The following is a 12597-nucleotide window of genomic DNA, read 5'->3' as shown; positions in this document are numbered from 1 at the left end:
TCCAAGAATGACTTTTATAAAGGAGGGAATATGCCTTCTGATATTGTGTAGGAAAAAAATAGTACTAGACTCAGAGTCTTGTAGGTTATTTTTTTTAAAAACAAATTTATTAAGGTATAATTGACATACAATAGCACATATTCACAGTGTATAATTTTAAAAGCTTTGATATATGTATACATAAGTGAAACCATCACCCAAATCAAGGTAATGAATATATCCATCACCCCAAAGAGTTTCCTCATGTCCCTTTGAAATTCCTTCCTCTCTATGTTATCCCTAGGCAACCACTGATCTGCTGTCACTATAGATTAGCTTGCACTTTCTAAGTGTGACATGAATGAAATTATATAGATGTACTCTTTTTGTCTGACTTCCTTCATTTGGCATACTTATTTTGAGCTTCATCCATGTTACTGTGTGTAACAATATATAGTTCATTCTTTTTATAGTTGAGCAGTATTGCATTGTATGCATGTATCACCATTTGTTTATCCATTCACCTGCTGATGAATATTTGGATTCTTTCCTGTGTTTGGGCTATTACAAACAAAGCTACTACGAACATTTGTGTTCTTGTCTATGTACAGATATATGCTTCCATTTTTCTTGGATAAATACCTAGGAATGGAATGGCTGGATTTTATGGTAGCTGTGTGTTTTACTTTTTAAAGAAGCTGCCATACTGTTTCCAAAGTGGTTTCTTTCCCATCACTAGTGTATGAGAATTCCAGTTCCTCAACTAGCTCTCTAATACTTTGTAAAATCAGTTAATTTTAGACATTCTGATAGTTATGTAGTGGCATCCCTTTGTGGATTTAAGTTACATTTTTCTAATGATGAATAATATTTAGCATTTTTAATGTGTTTATTTGCCGCCCATATATCTTCTTTGGTGAAGTGCCTGTTCAAACTTTGCCCAGTTTAAAACATTGGGTTGTTTGTTTTCTTATTATGGTATTTGAGAGTTATTTATATATTCTGGACATGGCTTTTATCAGATATATGATTTGCAAATTTTTCCCCCCAGTCTGTGTTTTATCTTTTCATTCTTTTAACAATGTCTTTCAAAGAGCAAAATTCTTTTGGCCGTGTTGGGTCTTCATGGCTATGTGCAGTCTTTCTCTAGCTACGGTGAGCGGGGGCTACTCTTCGTTGCAGTGCACAGGCTTCCCATTGTCATGGGTTCTCTTGTTGCAGAACATGGGCTCTAGGTGTGTGGGCTTCGGTAGTTGTGGCACATGGGCTCAGTAGTTGTGGCTTGTGGGCTCTAGAGCACAGGCTCAGTAGTTGTGGCACACAGGCTTAGTTGTTCCACAGCATATGGGATCTTCCTGGGCCAGGGATCGAACCCGTGTCCCCTGCATTGGCAGGCGGACTCTTAACCACTGTGCCACCAGGGAAGCCCCCAAAGAGCAAAATTCTTAACTTTGATGAAATCCAATTTATCAATTCTTTCCTTTAATGGTTTTTATTTTTGGTGTTATATCTAAAAAGATCTTTGTCTAACCTAAGGTCACAAAGATTTTCTCTTATGTTTTCTTTGAGAAGTTCTGTAGTTTTACCTCTTATATTTAGGTAATGCCTATAATCCATTTTGAGTTAACTTTTGTGTATGGGGTGAGGGAAGGTTTGGGATTATTTTTAAAATCTTATTTGCATTTGTCCATTCAGTTCCAGCACAACTTGTTGAAAAGGCCAGCCTTTCTCCAGTGAATTATCTTTATACCTTTGTCAAAAGTCAGTTGTCCAAATATATGTGGGTCTATTTTTGGACACTCTATTCTGTACCAATGATCTATTTGTTCACCTTTATGTCTGTACCACACTATCTTGTTGAATGCAGCTTTATACTAAGTCTTTAAATCAGGTTGTGTTAACCCTCAAACTTTTTTTCTGCTTCAAAGTTGTTTGGGCTATTTTAGTGCATTTCCATATGAAGCATCAGCTTGTTACTTTTTTAGAAAAAAAATGTGTTGGGATTTTGATTGGGATTATGTTGAATTCATAGACTAATGAGAGAAGAGTTGATATCTTAACACTACTGAGTCTTCTGATCCCTGAACACAGTATATGTTTTAATTTGTTTGTCTTTAAGTTTTTCTCAGCAATGTTCTCTTGTAGTTTTTAAATAATTTGTAATAAGATAAATTCACTTTTCTTTCTTAGACATGTTTTGTTAGTTGTTTGCAGCTAACTGCAGCGAAAAGTGAGGTCAACATGAAAGTGAAACATAGCACTTCAACTCACTCCTCATTGCCCAGAACTAATCATATGTTCCCACCTAACTGAAACAGGGCCAGGAAGTATAGTTCTGGGACATCCCTGGGAAGGAAGAAAACCAGAAATATTTGACAAACATCACTGCTGACTACCATAATATCTTTGGTTGCCTACCCAGGAGTCATTCTCCATCCCTTTTTACTTGCTATGAGAACCCCAATTTTCTCCATTCTCTTCTAGGTGACCACCTCGTTCAAAAAAGACCAGACCTTTCATGGTAATCCCATTTTTCTTTGCTGGTTATTGGGTTAGCCATGTTCTGGCTAGGAGACATAAGGATGTCTATGTCTGGGACTTCTAGGAAAGTTTTTCTTTACCTTAAAAAGAAACATCAGATGGGGGCACTTATCTTGCCTTTATCTGGTTCTGTGTGATGATGTGCTTACTTGGATCTGCAACCAAGAGGGGAGTGTCAAACACTCTTAGGAGGCAGAGTGCTAAGCTGAACAGATTCTGCATGACTGAGGGAATTGATGTACAATGTTGAACTAATCATTCCTGGAACCACCCTATCCTAAGACTTCTTGCTATGTAAGATGATAAATGTCCTTATTTTGGGCCTTTTTTTAATCTTTGGTTTCCTGTTACTTGAAGTCAAAAGCATCTAGTTAGTACTGAATGCTAAGGATAAGCCAGGAATTGTACTAAGTACTTCATCTGCATAAAGGTAATACAGTCTAACTTAATTCCCATAATAATGCTGTGATATAGGTGTTTTTATCACACACATTTTATGGATGGGTAAATTAAAGCATAGGGAGATTATGTCCTTGCACAAGGCCATAACTATAAAGTGGCAAAAACAAAGATTAAAACTTTAGGTCTGGGGCTTCCCTAGTGGCGCAGTGGTTGAGAGTCCGCCTGCCGATGCAGGGGACACGGGTTCGAGCCCCGGTCCGGGAATATCCCACATGCCGCGGAGCGGCTGGGCCCATGAGCCATGGCCGCTGAACCTGCGCGTCCAGAGCCTGTGCTCGGCAACGGGAGAGGCCACAACAGTGAGAGGCCCATGTACAGCAAAAAACAAAAAACAAAAAACTTTAGGTCTATCTGACAGTAAGTTCAACTTGAAATCATTTGTAAATATTCCATATCTTCCTTATTTTTAATTTTTTTCTGAAGCACATGTAAAAAGTAGAATTGCAGTGTTCACCCTAAGCACCAGAAATTTCTAGGAGTATGCAAAAACATTAGATAATGTAGAATCTGATTGACTTTATAATTTACTGCTATGTAACTTAAGTAAATATTCTCTTTTATTTCAATGAACATATTCCATATGTTTACTAGGTACTAGGAATACAAATATTTTGGCATTTATTCCAAAATAAAGGAAAGAAGGAAAGAAGAAGCACACATTAGATCAATGCCTAATACTTACATATTATGTCAAATTCACAATACTATAAAATGAATATTAAATATACCCATTTTACAGATGGGAAACCAGAAGCTCAGAAGGCAAAGTAAGTAGTCAAGTCACAAAGCTAATAAATGATGGAGCCAATAAAGTATGGAACAAAGAGGTTATCGAGTGAAATTGAAAGCAATATGTGTCTTACCCCACATAAAATGTTTTCAGTTTTATCACAATATATTTGGTGCATCCAGGTATTATCTTCTATTTATGATTTGTCCTGGAATGAAGCTAGGCCTCATGATCAGCTGGGCTTTTTTTCTATTACCTCATTAATTATCACTAGCATGGCCTTGGACCAGTTTTTAACCTCATCCAGCCTGTTTACTCATTTGTATCATGAGGTAATATAACTACTTCATATGGTTTTGTGAGGATTGGAAAAATAAAGACAGTGCCCCTGGGCACTTAATAAATGGCAGGCATTATTACGAACAGCTAAGGAAATTAGGATCAACATAGTAGAAAATGTTCACACAGTTCACTGGTAACCATGACAGGACCAGGACACAGGACTTATTTCTGCTTATCCAGAACTCTTTCTAGTAGCAAATCAAATTGATTAGGATCCCAAGGATTACGAAGAAAGTTTTCAGAGGATAGAGATGACAAATCTTAATTCCAGATTCTACAATATGGAAAACCAATAAATTTTTATTGTATGACCATACAGTTCTAGCTACTGTTGAAACAGTGACAAACAAGATAAGGTTCCTGCTCCTAAAAAGCTTATATTATAGTGAAAAGAGCAAATAATAAATATATAAATAAACAAAATAATTTCAAACAGTGGTAAATGATAATGGGTTGATGTGGGAGAGCCTATCTAGGTAACGGATGGAATCCTGGCTTATATGAGGAGAAAGAGGCATCCATGTGAAGTACTGGGAGGAAGATTGTCATGTGCAGGAGAAAACTGTGCAAGTGGAAAGTTCCCCTGCTGTAATAAGCTTGTTGTGTTCAAGGGACAGAAAGAAATTAGTGCATTTGAGCACTGTGAGGATGAGAATGGTGGGAGGTAGACAGAGGCCAGATTAGGCAGGGTCTTCAGGGTCATGGTAAGGAATTGAGGGTGTTTTATAGTTGCAATGGGGAGCAATTGGAGTGCCTTGTGTAGGGGTGTTAACCTACTTGGCTTGTACAGTTGTCTCTCTATCTGTGGGGATTGGTTCCAGGACTCCTTGAGGATACCAAAATGCAAGGATGTTCAAGTCCCTTGTATAAAATGGCAGTAATATTTGTATATAACCTATACACATCCTCTTATGTACTTAAAATAATCTCTAAATTACTTATAATACCTAATGCAATGTAAATACTATGTAAATAGTTGCAGTGCACAGTAAATTCAAGTTTTGCTTTTTGGAACTTTCTGGAATTAAAAATTTTTTTTTTTTTGGTTTAGTGGTTGGTTGAAGCAGTGATAAGGAACCCAAAGATACTGAAAGCCAACTGTGTTTTTAAAAAGATCACTCTAGTTGCTTTCTGGAGAATGGATAATAGGAAGTCTAGAGTGGAAGCAATTAGGGTGGCTGGGTTGAGGTTTATGTTAGTGGAATTGTATACAAGCAAATGGACATTCTCATAATCTTCCTTGACATTCCAAACTAAAGGGTTGCATCTTCCTATTCCATTATCTCACATAGCACTTACAACTACCTTTAATCATTTTTTTGTCTACTGTCTGTTATTCCCATATAGGGTTGCCAGATAAAATATGGCCACTCAGTTGAATTTGCATTTCAGGTACCGAATAATTCTTTACTCTGTGTGCTCCCAAATATTGCATGGGAAATACCTATACTGAAATTGTGTTCCTTATCTGAAATTCCAATAAACTGGGCATCCTGTATTTTTGTTTACTAAATCTGGCAACTCTACCCCCACTAGAATGTAAAATCCACGAAGGCAGGAGCCCTTTGCTGTCTGGTTCCCCAATGTATATCTAGGGCACATAGTAGAAGCCCACACATGCTTACTGAATGAATTAATGATTTAACCAAATAGCGAGCGACTGAATAAGTGGTTGAACGAGAGGCCCTCGGGACGGTGCGGGGGGGCGGTGCGTGGGGACAGGAGACGACAGGGAGAACCAGCTCGACAGGGAGCTGGAGATTTGGACGCAGCGCGCAGGACGCCAGGGACAGTCGGCGTGCTGAGGTCACCGGCGGCGGCCCCGGTGACGTCATCACGCCCGCGCTCTCTGCCCGGCTGGCGCTCTAGCGTCGCCGGCGCCTCATCGGCTGTTGTGGAAACCGGGAGCTTTCCGGTGAGCCCGATCCAGCGCAGGTAGCCCGTGGAGCCGTTTGAACCCGCCAAGGCCCCCGAGGCCCACTTTCCCTGTCGTTGGCCGTCAGCCAGCAGGCCTGGCCGCTGTACCGCGAGGAGAACACCTCCTCAGGGCCATGTCCAGGCCGAGTAGCGTCTCCCACCGGCCGTCGGCTCCTGGAGGGGGCGGCGGCAGCGGCCCGGTGCCGTGTGGCCCTGCGGGAGGCGGCCGGGCCAAGGGGCTGAAGGACATTCGTATAGACGAGGAGGTGAAAATCGCGGTCAATATCGCTCTGGAGCGTTTCCGATACGGGGACCAGAGAGGTGAGGTTCCCGACAGGGACCCCGCCGGCTGCCCCACCTCCCGGAAGCCCGGTCCCTCGTGGGAAGGGGCTGCCTCACCGGAGGGAGGGGAGACGGGGGCGGTCCACCGGGCCCGGGCGAAGCGGGCGCGGGGCTGGGGCCAGAGTTGTGAGCCTTGCCCGGGGATGTGAAGAGCCCCGTGGCGTCCTGCGGCTCAGCCGGGTTACGGGGCACTTGTCTGGCGTCCGAAGGCATGAAAATCAGGTTGCTCAACTGCAGGAGGCATTTCTTTCCCCAGGGAGAGGCCTTTCGGTAGCTTTGCCACAACTTTTAGGTATTGTTAAGCCTCTACTTTTTTTTTTTTTTTTTTTTTAAAAGGAGGTGGTGGTAGCCTTAATCGAGGTACGTTTAGTTTGAGTTTCGGAAGTAGAGGAACAGAAGGAAATTCGACGAATAAATGCAGTGGCAATATGTAGTGCTTTGTTTACATCCTGGAAGTATCACTCTAAACACTTAAAAAAAAAAGAAACTCGTTCTGTTAGACGAAACGTCTTCCATACCTCTTAAGGTTGGAAAGCTACTTGTCTTGGGTCACACAGTGCAGAACCAGCAGCTGACCTGTGATCAGTACAGTATATTGAGAGCTCATTCCGATTTGCTGCTCTAAATAGAGGACCCCTTATTCTGGAAGCTTAGAGTCTTTCCCTCTCCCCCCAAAAAAGGACCTGGACAGAGTGATTCTGAACTTTCATTAAACAGAGGTGAAGCGCCAGAAATATACAGCATCATATCCAGTCTGAGACAGTGAAATAGGGATTCTATGCAGTTTTTGAAGGCAAAGACACTGGAATCTGATACTGAGCATTCATAATACTTGAGCATACCTCATCCTTGAAGGAAATAAACATTTTGTTGGTTAAGCAAGTAAGTTAAGATAGTAAAATATGTTCATCAGGAGCTCAAGATTTCAGCACAAGAGGACTAATCTTTGGTGAACATCAGGGTCCTTTGTCACATTTAGGTTTAAATGTTATTAATATCAGAATTCTGGTAGACATTCAGTGGTTAATTAGTACAGGCATATCTCATTATTGCACTTCACTTTATTGTGCTTTGCAAATACTGTGTTTTTTTACAAATTGAAGGTTTGTGGCAACTCCATGTTGTCAGATGATGGTTAGCATTTTTTATCAATAAAGGATTTTTAAATTAATTGTGTATGTTGTTGTTTAAGACATAATGCTGTTGCATACTTAATAGGCTACAGTGTAGTGTAAACATAACATAGGCCCTGGAAACCAACAAACCAACATAGGCCCTGGAAACCAAAAAAATTTGTATGACTTGCTTTATTACGATATTCACTTTATTACAAGGGTCTGGAATCAAACCCACAGTATCTCCTAGGAATGCTTATATCTATTTTTCACATAAAATATGATAATTTGATTATATGTTTATATGATTTTTCATATTTTATAAACATATATGTGTATTGAAGTACCTTGAAGGAAAATCGCCGATCCACAAATGATGCTTTGTGTTTTTTTCCATGTAGAAATGGAATTTCCTTCTTCTTTGACCAGTACGGAAAGAGCCTTTATTCATCGATTGAGTCAGTCTCTTGGTTTGGTTTCTAAAAGTAAAGGGTAAGCTGACAAGTTTTCTTAATTGAAAAAATTACTTACCGAAAAAGAGAAATGTTTTTGACTAAATAGTTATTACTGCTTTAGTTAGATTCACATCCTTAATTATATTGTGTGTAGATGATCTGATTCATGTCTGTACCAAACTCAGCTCTTTGCTTTTCTTACTGTCCCCCTTTTTTGTTTTCCCTGATTGGGGGAGAGTGGGAGAAGAAGGTAAATTTTAAGATGTAAAGAGAATGGTTTAAAAGTTGAAGTTGATTGCATTGAGAAAGGTATTCTCTTCTTGTATGGAAACCAAAACTTTTTTCTTGAAGAATGGATGGACTAAAAATAATAAGTACAATTATTTACAGAACTTTTCTCTTTTAATGCTACTGTACTATAATGGTATGGTTTTAGAACACATGCTTGTTGTTTTTTTTCATACCAAGTCACGAATCTGATGATTAGAACTGATTAAATAAAACTGAACAAGAGGAAACTTAAATATTTTTTGAAGATCACTTATCCATAGTGGGGAAAAGTCATTTGAGCCATCCATATTGAAGAACTCTAAAATTCTGTGGAGTTATTTCATTTTGGGAATAAGAATGATGGGATTGATATAGAGTTCTTAGTATTGGTGCTATTGACGTTTTGGACTGTATAATTCTTTATTGTGGAGGGCTATTTTGTGCATTGTAGGATGTTTAGTCGCATACCTAGCCTTTACCCACTACATGCCAGTAACACTTCCACCCCCAGTTGTGACAACCAAAAATGTCTTTAGACATTTCCAAAATCTTCCCTGGGAGCAATATTGCTCCTGGTTGAGAACCACTGAGATTGGGGGAAAAAAAGATGAAATTTCAGCTTCCAGCTTTTAGGTTAAGAAGAGGGAAAACAAAGCCTTAATTAAGTAAATATATTAATAACTAAATAGAAGGTCCTAAGGTGAAAGTAGCTGAGGTTGCAATGTCTTTCATATGAATGTCCACCATAGTGATGATACAGTTACTGACTGAGACAAGGGATGTAGCTTAGGTGCATGTGCACTTTGAACATCACTAAAAGCAGTGTTGGCGTCCTGGGAAGGTTCCACCCATATTATAGTCATCTGGATAGGTAAAATATTGCACTTGAAAATAAAAAGAAGGCGCAGGGCCACAATCCTTTGTCCAAAAGGGCCTGGGCCAAATATGTTTTGAGATGCAGATTTTCAGATTTCAGAAAGGCAATAGGGTATATTAGCAGTATGTTATATTTCTTGCTGAAAAATGTATGATTATTGACACTAAGGTAAATAAAGATCATAAATAGCTTCATGTTAATTTAACCAGGCTTTGCTGCCAAATGAAGTTGCTGCAGACTTTCAGAAGTCTGCCACTTTTCAGAGCTGTTTGGATTTAAGGGTAGTAGATAAGAGATTGTGGGCCTGCACTAGAAAATATCTGTTATAAACACACTGTTCTGCAGCTACATCATTTCTGTGGTTACATGGGTTTTTAATTCTAAACAGTGAACTTGGAAATGACCTTTAGAAATTACTCTTAGAAAAGCAGTCCATTGGACTAGACTACCTCTACTTTTGTTCAGTAGCATGATCCTTTAAAGGATGGTCCAGAGACGAAAAAAGTTTGGGGGGGAAGGGGAGAGCAAGTTATCAGGACAAAAAAAGGGGGATGAAGAAACATTGAAGAGACAGAAAGAGGAAACAGGAAAGAGATGCTAAGGGAATCAAGGCAACCCCACCTATTATCTCATCCCTACTCCCTATATCTAGTGTTCCATAAATCCTCTTCTTAGTAAATGTCCTAGCTCTTTCCCAATCCCTTTTTATCTTTGAGCAAACTTAGTACAATGTTTTTCTAGTGGTCCTTGTCATTTTCAAATGCCTTTCCTTCTTTTTACATATATAAAGAACTAAATCACTTTGAATATATTTCTTAAATCCTTTCTTTTCATTTATATGAGAATTTGTACCTGACTTGTATGGGTTTTTCTGTTCACTCTTGAGTAAAGATCTTTTATTTTTAACCTCCTAGAATTAACTTTGTTAATTTAGGATAGTTAAGTTAGTTAATAATTGTTAAGTTAGTCTTTCTGTTGTGTGTTTGTTTTTTTTTTTTGTGCCTGGTATTATGATTCCATAATACCTATTTGAGAGGTGTGGAGGAAAGGACAAGAAACCTGGATTCTAATCCCAGTCTGTCACTGCTTTGTTCTTTAGCTTTGGTCATGTCCCTTAACTTTAAAGGCCTGTTTTCTTAAATGTAAAAAATGAAGGAGTTAATCTCTATGTGTTGGTTAAGATTCTGTGATCCCGTAGTTTATTTTGAGTTTCTTACAAGGTTGTTAAAAAACAGATTCCAGACTTACTGTGTGATAATTTACAGTTTTTTTTTTTTCTGATCACTTTTTAATTTTTTTAAATCTCCTTTCTTTCAAAATGAAGGCCACGTGTTGGATTTTGTTTTTCATCTCCTCTTAGAGAGTTGGGTTTACTTTGAATTGATTATTTTCTTTATAATTGCTTATCTTTTGGTAAAAATACTCTTGTTGGAGTAACACCCCCATTTTGTGTTCTTCACTATATCCTAACGTTTTCTTAGACATTCCAGTCAAGTTTTCCCATACCCCAAATTTCACCTCCTTGTAATTTGTTCTGTTTTTCCTCAACCTATGTCACTGTGTTTTGGTTCTAAGAGCACACTTTTTTGAGTCTTTAATTTGTTCATGAATAAAACAAAATTCTTTCCTATTCTTCTTAGTCCAAGTTAGACAAAAAGAAATTTACAAGATGAACTTTGTTAAAAACTTGTGGAAAGAGAAAATATAAAGTGTATGAAAGTAGGTTTTTCCAAGTACAGGTTTTTTATCCTGTGATTGCTGAAGGTGCTGCTTAATAGGTATCCAGTTATTCTACTCACCCTGACCAGGAGGCTCTACCGTACAACAAGACCCCCTTTCAGATCTGAGTTACTGCCTCCCTTACCTCCTTCCATGGAAGATTGCATACCGCACTCCACCTCTCTTCCCCTAGCTAAAACAGAAAATGGGTTAAAAGTGATGAACCCTGTTAGTGAAGTTTTGGATATCCATTAAATAAACCCCTACAGTGCGCAGTAATAATAGTAACAGTAGCTAACATTTATTAAGTGCTCTTGTGCAACAGGCATTGTGCTAGGTGCTTTAAGTAGATTATTTGATCCTCACAACAGTCTTGTATGGTAGGTTCTATTTTTTCAATACCTGGTGCCTGTATAACAGATGAGGCAATTCGAGCTTAGAGAATTAAATAGTTTTCCCAAGATCACACAGCTAGCAGGTGGCAGAGCCAGCAATCAGACCTAGTTAATGTTTAGCTAATTAATTTTTGTTTTTCACAGTGAGTTCATAACAGTGTTTTAGGAACTGCGAGGAGTTAAGACAGAGATATTGGATAAAGCTCATCTCTAAGTTGCTTATTGTCCATTAAGTCACAGAAAGAAAAAAATTTACCACAAACATAGCATCACATGAAAATAATTGTGTTTAGTGACAAAAATAACTTGTTTGGTTTATTATTTTCTAGGTAATCGTAATAAAGCACAAATTTGTATGATTCAAACTTTAATAAATTTGTAATTTTGTATTACAGTATTGAGGAGAAAATGGTTTGGAGTTAGATCTTTGCATCTGTCTGCTTAGTGGAAGTATAAATTAAAGGGATATGAAATTAAGTATATACTAGACATCAAACAAATGTGTATTTTTTTAGAGGCATTAGCTCCTTGGCGGCTGTGAGCTTTTTAAGCAGTGATTTCAGATTTTGGCTCTTTAGCAGATTTTTAAACTGTTCTCAGGTTTGTAAAGTGGGGAATAGCAAGATGTATGGTTGTATTTGAGGTAGATTACTCAGTAACATGCTGTGTAAATGAAACATTTATTAATATTAAAATTGCATCAAATTTGATTAGTTATATCATCATTTTTCTTTAAAAAGAAGAAGCTATTGAAATGTCATAACTTCATTATAACATGCATGATTACTTTTCCCTTTGAAAGTTAGAAGTTATGATGTTCTTATCTGTATTTGTAGGCCATTTACTTTTATACTTAAATATGGCATATAGGGCTTACATGTTATTATTTAAAAAAATTCTTGTGAAGTTCATTTATCTAGCATCTTTTCCATGTTGTGCAGGTAGTTTCTAGTCAATTTTGCTGTGTAAAGGGAACTACTAGATATTCATCAAATTATAGTGTTGGTTACCTTGGAATGAAAGCATGATGATGAGATTTCAGTGTGTTAGTTTACATAGTAGGACAACTCTACTATATTGAATGTTTTCATCCACACAATAATGAGGTGAATATTTTACCAAAATTTCACTAATTTTTAAATTATATATCAGTGTCACTGTGGTGCTGAATGGGGTAGGAGTGAGCCCTAATAGCACTAATAATAGAATTTTTTTACTAAAACATAAAAACTATCAAGTTGATATTCTCTTTCTGTCCCACCATCTGGGTTCAAACTGAATTTAGTAAATTGTAAATGGTAATGACTAAGTACTCACACTTGCTTAGTATGAGTTATTGTTATAGATTAATGCTGAATTATTATTAGGCAACCTATGTTAGGAAAGTTTCAATCTGACCTGTTATTTTAGTTGTGAGCTTATTGAGGAAGGAGTATATTTTCCTCAACTTTGT

The 12597-nt window shown here is 38.0% G+C and overlaps 1 protein-coding gene across 3 annotated transcripts in view; it reads left to right on the top strand.

Annotated features, from left to right (window-relative positions):
- Positions 1–5902: 5902 nt before the first annotated feature.
- The window catches only part of YTHDC2 (YTH N6-methyladenosine RNA binding protein C2), a 69518-nt gene continuing 62823 nt past the window's right edge, over positions 5903–12597 (top strand). For 2 of the 3 annotated variants that reach the window (XM_004267460.3, XM_033423783.2), the window contains exons 1-2: positions 5904–6292; positions 7830–7920. In XM_004267460.3, the coding sequence (XP_004267508.1) occupies positions 6106–6292; positions 7830–7920 (278 nt within the window). In that variant the 5' untranslated portion in view covers positions 5904–6105. Of the gene's footprint in view, positions 6293–7829; positions 7921–12597 lie in introns of all 3 variants that reach the window. The other variant, XM_033423784.2, reaches the window with a different exon arrangement.

The sequence above is a fragment of the Orcinus orca genome, chromosome 3 (genome assembly GCF_937001465.1).
Source record: "Orcinus orca chromosome 3, mOrcOrc1.1, whole genome shotgun sequence".
NCBI classification, from domain to species: Eukaryota; Metazoa; Chordata; class Mammalia; order Artiodactyla; family Delphinidae; genus Orcinus; species Orcinus orca.
The sequence above is the reverse complement of the archived record's forward strand: the minus strand, read 5'-3'. Positions and strand labels throughout refer to the sequence as shown.